Source organism: Carcharhinus amblyrhynchos, chromosome 5 (genome assembly GCF_965287045.1).
Source record: "Carcharhinus amblyrhynchos chromosome 5, sCarAmb.v2.hapA, whole genome shotgun sequence".
NCBI classification, from domain to species: Eukaryota; Metazoa; Chordata; class Chondrichthyes; order Carcharhiniformes; family Carcharhinidae; genus Carcharhinus; species Carcharhinus amblyrhynchos.
Window position 1 is genome coordinate 61,538,327 of NC_137328.1, and position 17,958 is coordinate 61,556,284.

A 17,958-nucleotide genomic window follows, 5' to 3' on the forward strand; every position below is an offset into this window, starting at 1 on the left:
ATTTTACAAATAAAAATAAAATGTTAAAATGATTTTGGCTTTTTATATTTAATGCGATTGTTACTGTATGCTGACAAGTGGATTATTTAAAATATCAATGTTAAGATCCAATGGTGTGCTATCCACAATTTTAAAATGTGTAATGCATATATGAGAGAAAAAACAATTCGCAGATTAATTGTAGAATTACTTTTCCATGTGTATAGGATTATATAACCTGAGGAAAAATTTCTGAAATAATTTTAGATGAAAATGGGTATTTTAAAATCTGTTTTAATGCTGTGCTACACTGTCAACATCCTTTGATAGTCTCCTTAAAACTTACTGCTTTGGCAAAGCATTTATTTAACAGTCATAATATCAATTTGTTAGGTCCTGTGTCAATTTTTGTGTTATAACTCTGCTAACCTTAGGTTGTTTTCCTACGTGAAATGAGCTTATGTAAAAGAAAGTTGTATTGTAGCCATTTGTCAAGATAGCATGAAGAAATTCTTCAGGATGATATTCTTCACCAGATATGTATAATAGTATGAAATGCTTCCACCTGATAGAAGATGTTTTAATTACTTTCATCATCCAAAACATTGGCGGCGAACACATTCCCCCCACTGCTATTTTACGCTCCAATGAGGTTGATTGGCATAAGCAGCTATTTCCACCTATCGCTTGAGAATCCCACCATGAAGTGCTGCCTGCCAGTCAGATTGGGCAGCAGCTTTCCAGTCCCTTCAGGAACTGCACTAGGGGCGATGCGTGAAACTTCCTGAGCCTAAATCCTGGGAACTGGAGAAAAAGGAGGGGAGGAAAAGCAGAGGGAGTTGCCAGGATGGAGGGGTGAAGGAGGTCCAGAAATCACTGGCTGTTAAGGGGAATGTTCCTCACCCCACCCCCGAGTCAGAAGGGGGCTTCTGATGGAGGCACAAATCCCTTTGCACAAGAGACCTAACTATTCACAATGAGTTAATTTACAGTTAAAACTCCACAATTTTATAAACATTTATAAGACTACAGTTTATTTTGTTTTCTTTGTCATTCTTGTTTTTACAGTTCCTTGAACTTTGTGCAAGAATATTTGCCTGAAAGCTCAGTGACAATGGCACAAGATACCCTTCAGGGATCCCCTGCAGAAGTAAAGGAAAACAGGCTATATGAAGAATATACAAGGTCAGTTTTAGTAAGCATGATATTCGTCAATTCTTCTATAATGTGTCATTTATTCTGAGTTCTCATAATATTGTGAAAATGTTGTGAAGGATGATACATATGCAATTAGCTGGAGTGTCTCAGGTTTTCTTTTAAATTCCTGTACTCAGTGCTTCAAAACCAGTGAATGTAGAGAAATCTGTCTGGAAACTTTGCTCACAGGACTGAGAGAGTACTTTGTATAAAGTACTGTGATAGCACTTCAGACTCAGGATTTCAACAAAGAGGTAGCTTTGGACACATTTTCCTGGAACAAAGTAGATGGCACATCTGCAGTGCAATGGCCTACCTCACTCCACTGTCCACTTGCTTCATTTTCACCCTGAATTTGCTGTTGATTGAATTTGCCTCTATTTCCAGCTCATCCAATCAGAGGCTGGCTTTTCAGTGCATTGTCTGCTGATAGGCTGACTAATGTGCCTATCAAAGAACAAAGAACAACACAGCACAGGAAACAGGCCCTTCAGCCCAACGAGCCCACGCCGCCATCTTAACAGTGTTTTCCTCCTCCACCCTTGACCCATGTCTGTGCTTATGGTACCCCCATTGGAAACCAGTAGGCAACAAAGTGAAAAAATTGCCTTCAGTTGGACAAACTGGAAGGACATTTATTTTCAAATTTTAAGCGACTAGATGTAGTGCGGAATCCCTGAGTGACTCCCGCGGAACCCCAGAGTTTCATGGAACTCTGTTTGGGAAACATTAATCCAGACTAACAGTTCAGTGCAGTACTGAGGGACTGCAGGATTGTCAGTGTGCTGTCGTTCATTAAAACTGAAGTCCTGTTTAATGTTCAGCTAGGCAAAAAAGTTTCTTCCTCATCATCCAAAGAGAAGGGAAATTTTTCAGTGCTAGGGCCAAATGTTATCGCCCAATTAACATTTCCAAAAACAGATTAACTAGCTATTTATTTCAGTGAGATCTGTGGAAACTTGCTGACAAAATAACAGTAACATGAAAGGCACAACATAAATGGACGCTTGTTCTTCCACTTAACCCTTTGTCATTTTTAACATTCTAACTCGATGAAAAGCTGTGATTATGACATTACGATTTGAAATCTAACTTCATGTTAGGATTATAGTCAATTGAGTCATCTTAAATTGTTGTGACATCTACATAGTATCAATCTGTGTTCAGTTGTTACCATAAAATGTTCCTTTCAGCAGAATATTGTGATAGGAATGAGACTACTGTTTACTATGAATTATTGTAATGATCAATAATCTTTCATATAAATTAGTTAATTTTCAAATTAAGAAACAAAATGTAGATTACAGGGAGGTAGATGTAACATGGGTGAATTATTAAATTGAACTTTTGTTCAATATAAAAGTTCAATACAAAGACCAGAACTTTCTGGCTACTAATTTGCTTCACGCTGGAGGGATTTTCCAGTCCTATCGACCTACCACAGGTTTCCTGGCAGCGGGAGTACATTCAATGGGAAGCCCTGTTGTCAATGGCGGGATCAGAAGATCCCATTTTTGGCCAATGGCAGGAAAAACTCCACCCAAATATTGTTAGTAACGGGCAATGATAAATAACAAAACTTACTTAACTCCCTGTAATCTACACTACAGGTGTAAACTAATTGAATTCACACAATATTTCACCCCAGATATAGTTTGATTGAGCAATGACTCACTGAGTCCCTGAAAATGTATTTTCACACTGTGATTTGAGATCACAAATTATACAAACACATTTAAATTTATAGATGATTATTGTCAGCATTCAGAATTGTGCTTACCACTTCAACTCCGTAGAGCCGGTGATGTCACCTACCCCCATAGTGATTTTGATGAATTGATGGGATGGGAGCCACACTGAAAGTTTGGAAAAATAAGTCCATACTTGTGGGCTCAGTTGAGTTATCTTGCTGTTTCCTGATATTATAGATCCCACGTGAAATCACGTTAAGTAAACTCAATGGTGTTTCACTTGGACTTTTATCTTTACATGAAGCCATCTCTAGCCACCCAATCTCTACGAATCATTAGTTCTTGGCCGTTTGGCTAAGATCAAGCCCAAGATGGGATGCAATCTATTTTCTTGTCAGCTAGGATCTTGTTTATCTCTCTTTAATGTAACATGAATTGGATTCAGTTTGAAACTTAGTTTGCTTCTTGGAGCAAGCAAGGAGATGGATTCAGGATTGCCCACTCCGCTCTGTGCATTGGCTTTGTAACTTTTAGAATGGAGTACAAAATTAAAAATAATTCAATTTGTTTTCATGGAATGTGGGTGTCACCAGCCAGGCCAGCATTTGTTGCCCATCACTAATTTTCCTTGACGCTGGAAAAAGTCAATGTAGTCTAGGAGATACAGCCTTCTAGACTAGACAGGATTGAGGTACATAGGGAGGAGGTGTTAGCAATTCTTGAGAGTATGAAAATAGATAAGTCCCCTGGGGCAGATGGGATTTACCCTAGAATTCTCTGGGAGGCTAGGGAGGAGATTGCAGAGCCTTTGGCTTTGATCTTCATGTCGTCATTGGCTACAGGTATAGTGCTGGAAGACTGGAGGATAGCAAATGTTGTCCCCTTGTTCAAGAAGGGGAGTAGAGACCATCCTGGGAATTATAGACCAGTGAGCCTGACTTCTGTTGTGGGCAAAGTTTTGGAAAGAATTATAAGGGATAGGATTTATAATCATCTAGAGAGAAATAAATTGATTAGGGATAGTCAACACAGTTTTGTGAAGGGTAGGTCGTGCCTTACAAACCTTATCGAGTTTTTTGAAAAGGTGACCAAAGAGGTGGATAAGGGTAAGGCAGTTGACGTGGTGTATATGGATTTTAGCAAAGCGTTTGATAAGGTTCCCCATGGTAGGCTACTGCAGAAAATGCAGATGCATGGGATTGAGGGTGATTTAGCAGTTTGGGTCAGGCATTGGCTAGCTGATAGAAGACAGAGGGTGGTGGTTGATGGGAAATATTCAACCTGGAGTTCAGTTACAAGTGGTGTACCTCAGGGATCTGTTTTGGGGCCACTGCTGTTTGTCATTTTTATAAATGACCTAGATGAGGGTTTAGAAGGATGGGTTAGTAAATTTGCTGACGACACCAAAGTCGGAGGAATTGTAGACAGTGAGGATGGATGTTACAGTTTGCAGAGGGACACAGATAAGCTGCAGAGCTGGGCTGAGAGTGGCAAATGGAGTTTAATGCGGAAAAGTGTGAGGTGTTTCACTTTGGTAAGAGTAACAGGAGTACAGAATATAGGGCTAATGGAAGGACTCTTGGTAGTGTCGATGAGCAGAGAGTTCTCGGTCTACATGTGCATAGATCCCTGAAAGTTGGCACCCAGGTTGATAAGGTTGTTAAGAAGGCATACGGTGTGTTAGCTTTTATTGGTAGAGGGATTGAATTTCGGAGCCGTGAGGTCATGTTGCAATTGTACAAAACTCTGGTGCGGCCGCACTTGGAGTATTGCGTACCGTTCTGGTCGCCGCATTATAAGAACATAAGAACATAAGAAATAGGAGCAGGAGTAGGCCATCTAGCCCTTCGAGCCTGCCCCGCCATTCAATAAGATCATGGCTGATCTGTCGCTGCTCAGTTCCACTTTCCCGCCCTCTCCCCATAACCCTTAATCCCCTCTCTTATCAAAAACCCATCAACCCGCGTCTTAAAAATATTTAGCGAGGCAGCCTCCACCACTTCAACGGGCAGAGAATTCCAGAGATTCACCACCCTTTGCGTGAAGAAGTTCCTCCTCAACTCCATTCTAAAACGCCCCCCCTTTTATCTTGAGGCTGTGCCCCCTAGTCCTACTGTCTTCTTTGAGCGGGAAGAGTCTCTCCACCTCTATCCTATCCATCCCATTCATCATCTTATACGTCTCAATGAGATCTCCCCTCATTCTTCTAAACTCTAACGAGTACAAGCCCAGTTTATTCAGCCTCTCCTCATAGCTCAACCCCCTCAACTCCGGTATCAGCCTAGTAAACCTCCTCTGCACTCCCTCCAAGGCCAAAATATCTTTGCGCAGGTGCGGCGCCCAAAACTGCACACAGTACTCCAGCTGCGGCCTCACCAATGCCCTATACAGCTGCAGCAAGACCTCCCTACTTTTATATTCAATCCCCCTCGCTATGAAGGCCAGCATCCCATTCGCCTTCCTGACCACCTGCTGCACCTGCAAGCTGGGTTTTTGCAACTCATGCACAAGGACCCCGCGGTCCCTCTGCACCGTCGCCTGCTGCAGTTTTTCACCCCGTAAGTAATAGTCCTTCCTACCATTCTTCCTACCAAAGTGGACCACCTCACACTTGCCAACATTAAATTCCATTTGCCATTTCCTGGCCCATTCGCCCAGCCTATCTAGATCCTTCTGGAGGCATTGGAAAGGGTGCAGAGGAGGTTTACCAGGATGTTGCCTGGTATGGTGGGAAAGTCATGTGAGGAAAGGCTGAGGGACTTGAGGTTGTTTTCGTTAGAAAGAAGAAGGTTAAGAGGTGACCTAATTGAGGCATACAAGATGATCGGAGGATTAGATAGGGTGGACAGTGAGAGCCTTTTTCCTTTAATGGTGATGGCTAACAGGAGGAGACATAGCTTTAAATTAAGGGGTGGTAATTATAGGATAGATGTCAGAGGTAGGTTCTTTACTCAGAGGGTAGTAAGGGCGTGGAATGCCCTGCCTGCAGCAGTTGTGGACTCGCCAACTTTAAGGGCGTTCAAATGGTCAGTGGATAGGCATATGGATAACATTGGAATAGTTTAGGTTAGAGGGTCATTAGATTGGTTTCACTGGTCGGCACAACATCGAGGGCCGAAGGGCCTGTACTGCGCTGTAATGTTCTAATGCGGAAGTGAGCTGCCTTCTTGAACTGCTGCAGTCCATGTGGTGTAGACACATCACAGTGTGCTGTTAGGGAGAGAGTTCTAGGATTTTTATTTAGTGAAGGAACACCAATATTCAATTTAGGATGGTGCATGGTTTGGATGGGGGTAGTGTTTGCATGCATCTGCTGCCCTTGTGCTTCTAGGTGATAGAGGTTGCAGATTTGGAAGGTGCTGGCAAAGATGCCTTGGTGAATTGTTGCAGTGCATTTGATTTTGATTTGATTTGATTTATTATTGTCACCTGTATTAACATACAGTGAAAACTATTGCTTCTTGTGCGCTGTACAAACAAAACACACTGTTCGTAGAGAAGGAAACAAAAGAGTGCAGAATGTAGCATTGCAGTCATAGCTAGGGTATAGAGAAAGATCAACTTAATGCAAGGTAAGTCCATTCAAAAGTCTGACAGCAGCAGAGAAGAAGCTGTTCTTGAGTCAGTTGATACGTGACCTCAGACTTTTATATCTTCTTCTCGAAGGAATAAGATGGAAAAGGGTATGGCCAGGGTGTGTGGGGTCCTTATTTATGCTGGCTGCTTTGCTGAGGCAGCAGGAAGTGTAGACAGAGTCAATGGATGGGAGGCTGGTGTGAGTGATGGATTGGGCTACATTCATGACCTTTTGCGATCTTGGGCAGAGCAGGAGTTATACCAAGCTGTGGTACAACCAAAAGGAATGCCTTCTATGGTGCAGCTGTAAAAGCTGGTGAGAGTCGTAGCTGACATGCCAAATTTCCTTAGTCTTCTATTATACATTGCATATATTGCATATTATAGATTGTACACACTCTTACAGGTGGAGGGACTGAATTTTTCAGGTCATGGGTGGAGTACTAATAAAGTGGGTTTTTTGCCTCGAATAGTGTCAAGCTTCTTGGCTGCTGTTGGAGCTGCACTCACCCAAACAAGTGGGGAGTATTCTGTGACACTCCTGACTTGTGCCTTAGTTGAAAAGCTTTGGGGAGTCAGTTTGGGGAATCGTAAATGAAGTGCTTTTTAAATGGAATTGTTGCAGTCATGTTTAATTATATTTCCTTCAGCGTTTTGGAATAAGATATATCAGCTCTAGGACAATAGCTGGAGAGTTAAACCCTATATCTCATGTATTACCTATACTAAATTGGTCTGACTTGTCAAAAACACTCAGTTGAGAGTAAAGTTGAGCCCACGGGTTTAATGCCATTGAGTATTATGAAGGGATTTTGTGTTTACTTCTAACTAACATGAGTTAAAAATGAAACATATACTTCATGGCTTCCAGGCTAGAAATTGGGTAATACACAAGACTTTTGGCATCATACTGGAGTAATTACTGGACAAATCATAGATCTAATGTATTTTACAACAACCCAAGCTTAGCAAGTTTTGATTAACTCTATGTTTAGCCTTCTGCATATAAAGAGATGATAGTCATTTAGAACGTAGTTCACAAACAGGAATAAAGTTATGCAAAATTTTGTCACTGTCTTTTAGATTGACATTTAAATCTGAAAACTTGTATTCCTCCATAAACTGATTCAAATATGAGCAAATCTTACCCATGTTGCCCTAATCTTTAGACTACAGAGAGCTTGCACATCCCTGCAATGCTGTAGAAACACGTTGGGTGGAATTCTCTTATCTGGGACAAAGTTCTGTGGCAGGGCCAGGAAAAGGGAATGTTTCTTGCTGCAGAGGCTGGTGGGAAACCAAGCCATATCTTCTTCCCCTGCCTCATTAATTATGCAGCTAGAAGTTTAGTGCTGTATTCCAAGGCAGAGCAGACATGTGGGTGTGCATTCTGCCATCATATCTGGTTGCCATAATGAAAAGGCAACCAACATCACTGATGCAACATTGAAGAAAGAAGATCGATCTTCTGGGGTTGGAAACTGGACCTACTCCATGGCACTGAAACTGGAAGATCCACTTGAAGATGCTCCCCCTACCCAATCTGTGGTGTTCCAAGGTCCAGGGTTGCTGGCGGCCTACATTCCAATCTCCAAAGGTAGCTCCAGGCATTGTTCAGGTGAGTCCCACATTCAGCATGCAATGTTGTTCAAGACGCGTTCCGGACAGGTATATTTTACTGCTGGCATTGCAGAGAGTTGGGTGTGAGTGGAAGTTCTGTTTGGGCCTTCATCTGCATCCGACAGACATCACCCCCAAAGTACAACATAACTGTCCCCCTTATCCAACCAGCCCCCCACCACCCAGACCAATCGAGACCCTCTGCACCACCCACCCACCCCTCCAATGATTATAGTTTAGTGTCATGGCAGATACCAGTACAAGATCCCATGGGAAATTCAAACTGACATAAAATTGATTTTTGGATTCTTGTCGAATTCTCCACCTGGCCCACCAATGAACCCATCTGTGGGACTGTGGGGATAAGGGAGACTGCCTATTGTGTCATGAAGGAAATCATCCTATTGAGGTTGCATGATATTGAACTGTATTGAGTTTAATATCTCACAGATATATATTCTTTGCAATCTGCAAAACACGGTTACAGTTTACCTGCTAGGAAGATGTAGGCTTTGTTCAATAAGAAAGCTACTTGAGTCCCTACAAAGCTATCTCTCCCTTAACTTAAAGAAAAAAGCTTGGAAAAATAGACTGGTCTTAGAAATTGAAAAAAAAGGTAATTATTGTTCACAATATTTCCACTTGTATTTTTATTGAAAAATCAGGAGATTATTGACCCGTATTACATAAATCTACAGGACAAGCTTTGGGGAGTCAGTTTGGGGAATCTTAAAGGAGGTGCTTTTATAAATGGAAATATTGTAGCAGTGCTTTATCATACTTCCTTCTGTGTTTTGGAATAAGTAGCCCAGTTTTACGACAGTAGCTGGAGAGCTCAACACAATGGCCTGATTTTACCATTTTCATTCTAAGTGCTAAACCTGGACGCAATTCAAATCCGACTTCAAAACCTGCTCTCGGGCGCCCCCAGATGCACTTAGCCTGAAAAAAAGATTGTGAGTCTGAATCGCACTATGAGCAGGGCTTATTGCGCCTGAAATGCTACTAGTCTGATCGGAGCTCTGAACTGCACATGCGCGGTGGAAATAAATTGAAAATTGCACAGCTTTCATATCGCTCCTGGGCCGCAAAAAGTGGATAAAGCAACCTGGGAGCGAAAAGTGGGAGTGATGGCCCCAACAGACATCACCCCCATCCTACAACATAATTGTCCCCCTTATCCACCCACCCCCCCCACTACCCAGACCAATCGAGACCCTCTGCCCCCTTCCTCCCCCACTAATCACCAGCAGAATGGCACCTCTGCCCGGCCCACCCACCCTCCCACCAGAGATCCTTCTGGCCTTCCCACCCCCGCCCCCATCCCCCAAGTATATTTCACACACTCATAGCCAAGCACTTTGACAATTTCACTAATCAAGTGCACGTGCACTATTATAGCTGTGGAATTCCTTCTCTCTGCTGCCTGTACTTGCAAAATCCACTGAGGTACATATCTAGGCCTTTATTGAAGTTGTATAATGAAACATAGATACGGGTACAAATAACCTTTGCGATTGTGTTTAGCAACAGCCAACTTGCAGCGACTTCTAAGAGTTGCATTTCCAAGTTTAGAAGATAATTTGGGAAATGGCAATAAAATAACTTCTACTTCTTCTGAACTTGGGGAAAAAACAATATTCGTGGCAAGTGAAATATGATCTAGGTAGCATTTATAACAGGAATGATCAGAATTAGAAATGTGATGGGATAGAATTAACTCTCCTCCCCACCCCTCCTCCAGAGAATGGTCAGGCCTACTTCCCCTTCCCCCTCCCCCACCCCCAGAGAATGATCGGGCCTCCCTCAAACCCCCCCAACCCCCCTCCCCGAGAATGGTCGGGCATCCCTCACCCCCGTCCACCAGAGATACATCTGACCCACCTCCCCGCACCCCCCCCCCCCCCCCCCCCGCCCCAACCAGAAAATGATTGGGTCTCCCTTCACCTGCCCCCTCCTCCCACCCACCAGAGAATGATCTGACCCCCCCTCCCTCTTCCCTCTACCATTGATCTGAGTCAGAGAGCCGTTGGAAGCACTGGACTTACCCCTTCAGCAGCTGGAGCACCCGAAACAGACCTTTGCCGAGCATGTCTGTTTCGCGCCATATCTGGATGTGTGAACACACGGGTAAAGAGGGAAATGCTGATAATGTTGGATGGGCAGCCCATTAATTCAATTTAAATGCATGCAAATGCATTTAAATTACTGTTGCACCCATTTAGGGCATGAATAGGATCACAGCCATTCCTTGGTAAAACGGGCAACGGTGTGGATGCGGGCACGGATTGTGTTAATGGCCTCACACCCGACCTTACCATGTTTTCGATACAATTGGGCCCTATATCTCATGTATTACCTGTACCAAATCGGTCTGACTTTAACCCAGTAAAAACCCACCCATTTAAGAGTAAAAATAGGCCATTCAGCCTAAACATTCAATGCTGGCATTTTATTCCCCAAGCAAGCTTTCTCCCATTCTACTTCATCCAATCATTGTCTATTCGTCAGATCCTATCAGCTTATCCTTCTGTTCTTTGCTTTGTCATCTGCTTATCTACTTTATCCTTAAATGTATCTTTACTCACAATGCAGTCTAGACACTTGCTTGTCACCCACTATTTAATTATCCACATAGCTTGCAAATGCAGCACCTTCATAAATCTTGATGAATTTGCAGCTTCTTTAAGATGATTAATGGAATGTTCAAAGTTCCTAACATTTGTATATGTTGGATAATTCCCCGCAGCCACTATAACAGTCTTAAAAGCTCAAGCATAAATGTAATTATTCTCAATCTCTCAAAATACAGGGAAAAACAAGTACTAATCTTATTTAAAACAATTTAGATATAAGATTGACAATTGGGGTGTGGGGATTGTTGGAGGGTTTTTGCTGACTAGGGGTTGGCAGATATTGCCCACACTAATTTCAGATATATCTAATGTTTTTAAACCAGAATCGATGGAAAAATAAAGAACTGTACATCTTGATCATGTTTTCTTTGTATCATAGTAGAAATATACTTATTCTGTGGTTAGCAGTGTTTGTGCATTTTATGGCACCCCACCCCCCCATACTCACTTCCTATGTTGTCATGATACCATACATTCATGACTCATCATTGGTGAAAGAGTGGAGGCAGTATCGAGTCTGCTAATGCTGTTTACTACCAACGTGGTTAATCTAATTCAGTGAGAAATGGAGAATGTGTTAGCGCGGTGAAATGCTATGGACAAAGTTTTGATGCAAATGTATTGAAAGGCACGCTGGTGCAGATTCCACTCTGGATGAATTTAAATACTTAATAGGAAGGAAAAAGTTGCTTTTGGCAATACCCCTTCAGTTAGTATATTTTGTGCAGTTTTTTTATAGAAATTACATTACACACTTGCAGCAGAGGAAGACACATGATCAGGAGGAGATAATGTTTACGCTTCCGGCTACCTCGGAAAAGCAGCCAGCATAATTGAGGACTCCACGCACCCCAACATATTCTCTTCCACTTCCTCTGTCAGGAAAAAGATGCAGAAGTCTGAGGTCACGTACCAACCGACTCAAGAACAGCTTCTTCCCTACTGCCATCAGACTTTAAAATAGACTTACCTCGCACTAAGTTGATCTTTCTCTATACCCTGCTGTGACTGTAACACTACATTCTTCACTGTCTCCTTTCCTTCTCTATGAACAGTACGCTTTCTCTGTATAGAATGCAAGGAACAGTATTTTTCATTGTATACTAATACATGTAACAATAATAAATCAAATCAAATCAAAATCAAATCAAGGCTATGGGGCTATTGGGATCACTCTAGCAAAGGGCCAGCGCAGACAAGATGAATTGAATAGATTTATTCTGTGCTGTTAACTTCAATAGTAACATTTTTCACAGTGAAAACATCCAAAATTAGATGTTTTAGCTCAACTGCAGTCAGCAAACGATAAGATTGGTTCTAGAGGCCAGAGACAAAAGATAATGGTTGATGGGTGCCTTTTGTGACTGGAAGATTGTTTTCAGTCAACTTTTACAGGGGCTCAGTGTTAAATCCCAAGCTTTTTGTGGTATATAGCAATGACTTGTACTTAGGGAATATTATTAAGAAGATTTGAGGATGATATAAAAATTGGCTGCATAGTTGATGAAGAAAGCAGGAAGACACCAATGAACTAGTCAGGTCGGTGGAACAGTGACAAATGGAGTTTGAGCCGAAGAAGTGTGTAGTAATGCATTCAAGGAATAGACGAGGTGAGAGATCACATGATACCAGGTTATAGTGCAACAGATTTATTTGAAATCACAAGCTTTCAGAGCATTGTTCCTTTGTCAGATGAAGGAGTAGCGCTCCAAAAGTTTTTGATTTCAGATAAACCTGTTGGACTATAACCTGGTATCTTGTAACCTCTCATCTTGTCCACCCAGTCCAACACCAGCACCTTCACATCACAATAAATGGTAGGATACAGAGAGGTGTAGAGGACAGAAGGGCCATAGTGCACATGTTCACAGATCCCTGAAGGTGGCAACTTGGATAAATAAAGTGGTCAAAAGGGCATACAATAAGCTTATCTTTATTAGCTTAGGCATAGAATATTAGAGTAGGGTTGTTATGCTGGAACTATATAAAATACTGGAAGATTTGTACGATTTTTCCTGGACTGGAGAATTTTATTTATGAGGAAAGATGGCATAGGCTAGGATTAGATTCCTAGAGGTTTACAGTATGGAAACAGGCCCTTTGGCCCAACTTGTCCATGTCACCCAGTTTTTACCATTTTCCCAGTTTTTACCATTTTCCCTATTGCCTGCGTTTGGCCATACCCCTCTATACTCATCTTACCCATGTAACTGTCTAAATGCTTTTTAAAAGACAAAATTCTACTTGCCTCTATGACTACCACTGGCAGCTCGTCCCAGACACTCACCATCCTCTGTGTGAAAAGACTTCCCCTTTGGACCCTTTTGTATATCTCCCCTCTCATCTTAAATCAATGCTGTCTAGTTTTAGGCTCCCCTATCTTTGGGAAAAGATGTTGACTATCTACCTTATCCATGCCCCTCGTTACTTTGTAGACCTCTACAAGATCACCCCTAAGCCTCCTACGCTCCAGGAAAAAAATCCCAATCTTTCTGGCCTTTCCATCAAGTCCCAATAGCATTCTAGTAAATCTTTTCTGCACTCTTTCTAGTTTAATAATATCCTTTATATAAAAGGATAGACCAGAACTGTACACTATTCGAAATATTCAATGTTCTGACCAATGAAACCAAGCATGCTGAATGCCTTCTTCACCATCCTGTCCACCTGTGACTCCATTTTCAAAGAACAGTGAACCGTACCCCCAGATCTGTTTGTTCTATAACTCTCCCCAGTGCCCTACCAATAACTGAGTATGTCCTGCCCTGGTTTGATCTATCAAAATGCATCACTCACAATTATCTAAAATTAAACGCCTTCTTCTATTCATCAGCCCACTGGCCCAATTGATCAAGATCCCTTTGCAATCCTAGATAACCTTCTTCATTGTCCACTATGCCACCAATCTTGGTGTGATCTGCAAACTTACTAACTATACCTTCTAAATTCTCATCTAAATCAGTAATGTAAATGACAAATAACAGCGGACCCAGTACCGATCCTTGAAGCACACTGCTAGTCACAGGCCTCCAGTTTGAAAAACAACCCCCAACAACCAAGCTGTGTCTTCTGTCGTCAAGCTAATTTTGTATCCAGTTGGCTACCTCACTCTGGATCACATGAATTTAACGTTATGCAACAACCTACCATGCGGAATATTGTTAAATGCTTTGCTAAAGTCCACATAGACAACATCGCCTGCACTGCCCTTATCTAACCTCTTGGCTGCCCCTTCAAAAAACTCAAATTCATGAGACATGATTTTCCACTCACAATGCCATGCTAACTGTCCCTAATCAGTCCTTGCCTCTCTAAATGCCTGTAGATCCTATGTCTCAGCATGTCTAACTTACCCACAACACATTAGGCTTACTGGCCTTTATTTCTCAGGCTTTTTCCTGCGGACCTTCTTAAACAAAGGCTACCCTCCAAACTTCAGGCACCTCACCTGTGGCTGTTGATGATTCAATTATCTCTGCTAGGCAACCCACAATTTCTTCCCTAGCCTCCCACAACGTCCTGGGATACACTTCATCAGATCCCAGAGATTTATCTACCTTGATGCCCTTTAAGAATTCCAGTACCTCCTTCTCTGTAATATATACACTCCTCAAGACATCACTATTTATTTCCCCAAGTTCCCTAACATCCATGCCTTTCTCAACAGTAAATACTGATGAGAAATATTCAATTAGGATCTCACCCATCTCTTGTGGATCCACACATAGATGACTTTATTGATCCTTAAGTGGCCCCACTCTCTCCCAAGTTACTCTTTTTACCCTTATGCTTTTGTAGGAGCTCATTGGATTCTCTTTTGTCTTATCTGCCAAAGCAATCTTGTATCCCCTTTTTGCCCTCCTAATTTTTCTTTTAATTCTGCTCCGACACCCTTTATGCTCTTCAAGAGATCCACTTGATCCCAGCTGCCTTTACATGCTGTCTGCTTTTTCTTGACCAATGCCCCAATATCCCAAGTCATCCAGGGTTCCCTAATTTTACCAGCCTTCCCCTTCATTCTAAAAGGAATGTGCTTACCCTGAACCCTGGTTTTGGAAGCCTCTCACTTAGCAGACATCCCTTTGCCTGCCATTCAGCTTTTGAAAGTTCCTATCTAATACCATCAAAATTGGTCTTGTCCCAATTTAGAATTTTAACTTTTGGGTCAGATCTATCATTGTCCATAGCTATCTTAAAACAAATGGAATTATGGTCACTGGTCCCAAAGTGATCCTTCACTAACACTTCTGTCACCTGCCTTTCCTTATTTCCCAAGAGGAGGTCAAGTTTTGCCCCTTTTTAGTTGGGCCATACACATACTGAATGAGAAATTCCTCCTGAATACGCACAAAAGATTTCTCTTCTTCCAAGCCCCTAGTACTATGGGTGTCCCAGTCAATGTTGGAAAAGTTAAAGTCTCCTACTATTACCATTCTATTTTCCTTGGAGCTATCTGCATCTTCTTACATATTTGGTCCTCAATTTCCCACTGACTATTTTGGGGCCCATAGTACAACCCTATCAAAGTGATCTCCTCCTCCTTACTTTTCAGTATAGACTCAGTAGGTGAACCCTCAGATATATCCCCTCTTGGTACTGCTGTGATGTTCTCCCTAATCAACATTGCTCCTTAATTTCCCACATCTGGTAAGAGGAGCATACCACTGCCCTAACTGCCATACTGCCCTTTTACAGTTAAAAGGATGGAAAAATCTCAATTCACCTTTCCCTTTCTTGTGGTCCTCACAGTGCCTTCTTTTTAAAATCCAGTTCAATAAAATCAAGTCCACTTCAGAGTCTCAACAAGAGAGACATTTCCAATCCAAGCTGACAAGACAGGGCTGTCCTGTCTTGGGCTTGACCTACATGATCCAAGCTGATTGGAGTAGGCATTGCACCTCCTCCAAGGTTTGATCTTATTTGCATCTTAGCGAAAAGGCTGGGATGCCGCTTTGAAAAATTGCTTCAAATGAAGCTAAAATGTAACCTAATGACTTCAACCAAGTACAGCATGTCAGTACTACACTTGAACTTAGCCAAAAGGCCAAGTTAGAGGATGAGGTAGGGAGGGAAAAAATGAAGTTGTGTTTAACTGTCTCTTGACAACAGTTCCTCCACAAATCACTGTCTGGAAGCAGTGACTGCGCCGATGCAAATCTTCCCCACCACAGCCAATCAGCATCGCCATTCTGCTACCCTCTGCTGGGCACTTGCCTTCACTTGAATAGAGAGGATGTCTTGCTGAGGTGCAAGACACCTTTTGTTTTCTTTGGAACAGATGAAGCTGATGGAAGACCTGACTGAAGTGCATAAAATTAAGAGGGATCAAGATAGTTTGCATAAAAAAACCCTATTCCCCTTGTTTGAGTAACACACAAACATTGGAAATAAACTTAGGATAAGATATAGGAGGTTTGGAGGGGATTCTAGGGGAATGCTTTTCACCTAGATGATGGTGGGAATCTGCAAGAGTGGGAGATGCAGAAACCCTCAATATTTTAAAAGTTCTTGGCCATGTGCTTGAAATGCAGGAGCTATGGAGCAGGAGCTGGAATATAAGAACATAAGAAATAGGAGCAGGAGTAGGCCATCTAGCCCTTCGAGCCTGCCCCGCCATTCAATAAGATCATGGCTGATCTGAAGTGGATCAGTTCCACTTTCCCGCTTTCTTCCCACAACCCTTAATTCCCCTGTCTGTCAAAAACCTATCTACCCGTGACTTAAATATATTTAGCGAGGTAGCCTCCACCACTTCAACGGGCAGAGAATTCCAGAGATTCACCACCCTTTGAGTGAAGAAGTTCCTCCTCAACTCCAATCTAAACTGCACCCCCCCTCGAGGCTGTGAATATGGGATTACGCTGGAAAGCTCCTTGTCGGCTGGTACAGGTATTGTGGGCCAAATGGCCTCCATCTGTGCTGTCCATTTCTATGACTCACACAACAATGCATTCCAGTTGAAAAATCAGTAGATGAGGGAATTGAAATAGTGTCCTTCCACTCTGTGGCATCACACGCTTGTTAATTTTTTTGATGCTTTTAAGGGCTTTGGCCCTGGAGGGAGTGCAGAGGAGGTTTACTAGGCTGATACCGGAGTTGAGGGGATTGAGCTATGAGGAGAGGCTGAATAAACTAGGCTTGTACTCGTTAGAGTTTAGAAGAATGAGGGGAGATCTCATTGAGACGTATAAGATGATGAATGGGATGGATAGGATAGAGGTGGAGAGACTCTTCCCGCTCAAAAAAGACAGTAGGACTAGGGGGCACAGCCTCAAGATAAGGGGGAGGCGGTTTAGAACGGAGTTGAGGAGGAACTTCTTCACTCAAAGGGTGGTGAATCTCTGGAATTCTCTGCCCGTTGAAGTGGTGGAGGCTGCCTCGCTAAATATTTTTAAGAAGCGGGTTGATGGGTTCTTGATAAGAGAGGGGATTAAGGGTTATGGGGAGAGGGCGGGAAAGTGGAACTGAACCACGACAGATCAGCCATGATCTTATTGAATGGCGGGGCAGGCTCGAAGGGCTAGATGGCCTACTCCTGCTCCTATTTCTTATGTTCTTATGTTCTTCGTAGATTTCAACGACCACTGAAGAGAGAGTGTAGTGCTGTAGTCATAGCTTTCGTGGGCAAGTGAATTAACTTTATTCTGGCAGGGAGAGGGAAGTTGGAGGGAAAGGTGAAATGAACCATCTCCGCTGTAGAATCTTGGATGAAAAAATGTCTGTGATTCCCCTATTACTAAGAAACACAAAAGGAATGGAGAACTTACCACAAACTATTTTTATCATTGTCACCACTGCAGAATTAAGTCACTAAAAGCACTACTTCTGATTACTAATGCTGATCTGATTACTGAAAAAGACTTTCTGATGATGAATAACTGCATTAAACACTTTATAAATCCATTGCAACACTTCATTGCACACCAGTATTTTGTATTGTCACTAGAGGGCACCATTTGTTAGCTATAGTGAAAAATGTTTAACTGGGCATGTTGATCAGACGAGCTTATTTGAAAATATAAATCATAGCAATACATTTTGTGCATGTCTTAACGCAAGTATTCTGTTTCATTTAAACAAATTTAACAAATTCAAGACATTTCAGGCATCCAGAATCAAACACCTTTAAATAATGCAGATAAAGTGAAGCCGCTTAAAATTTATTTATCAGTCACAAATAGGCTTACATTAACACTGCAATGAAGTTACTGTGAAAATCCCCTAGTTGCCACATTCCTCGGCTGTTAGGATGCACTGAG

General features: G+C 42.2%; 1 protein-coding gene across 1 annotated transcript in view; it reads left to right on the forward strand.

Annotated features, from left to right (window-relative positions):
- LOC145343067 (protein prune homolog 2-like) overlaps positions 1-17,958 on the forward strand; it is a 131,087-nt gene that overhangs the window by 645 nt on the left and 112,484 nt on the right. The window contains exon 2 of the mRNA XM_080188889.1: positions 1,048-1,164. Within this exon, the coding sequence (XP_080045015.1) occupies positions 1,094-1,164 (71 nt within the window). The 5' untranslated portion in view covers positions 1,048-1,093. The remainder of the gene's footprint in view (positions 1-1,047; positions 1,165-17,958) is intronic.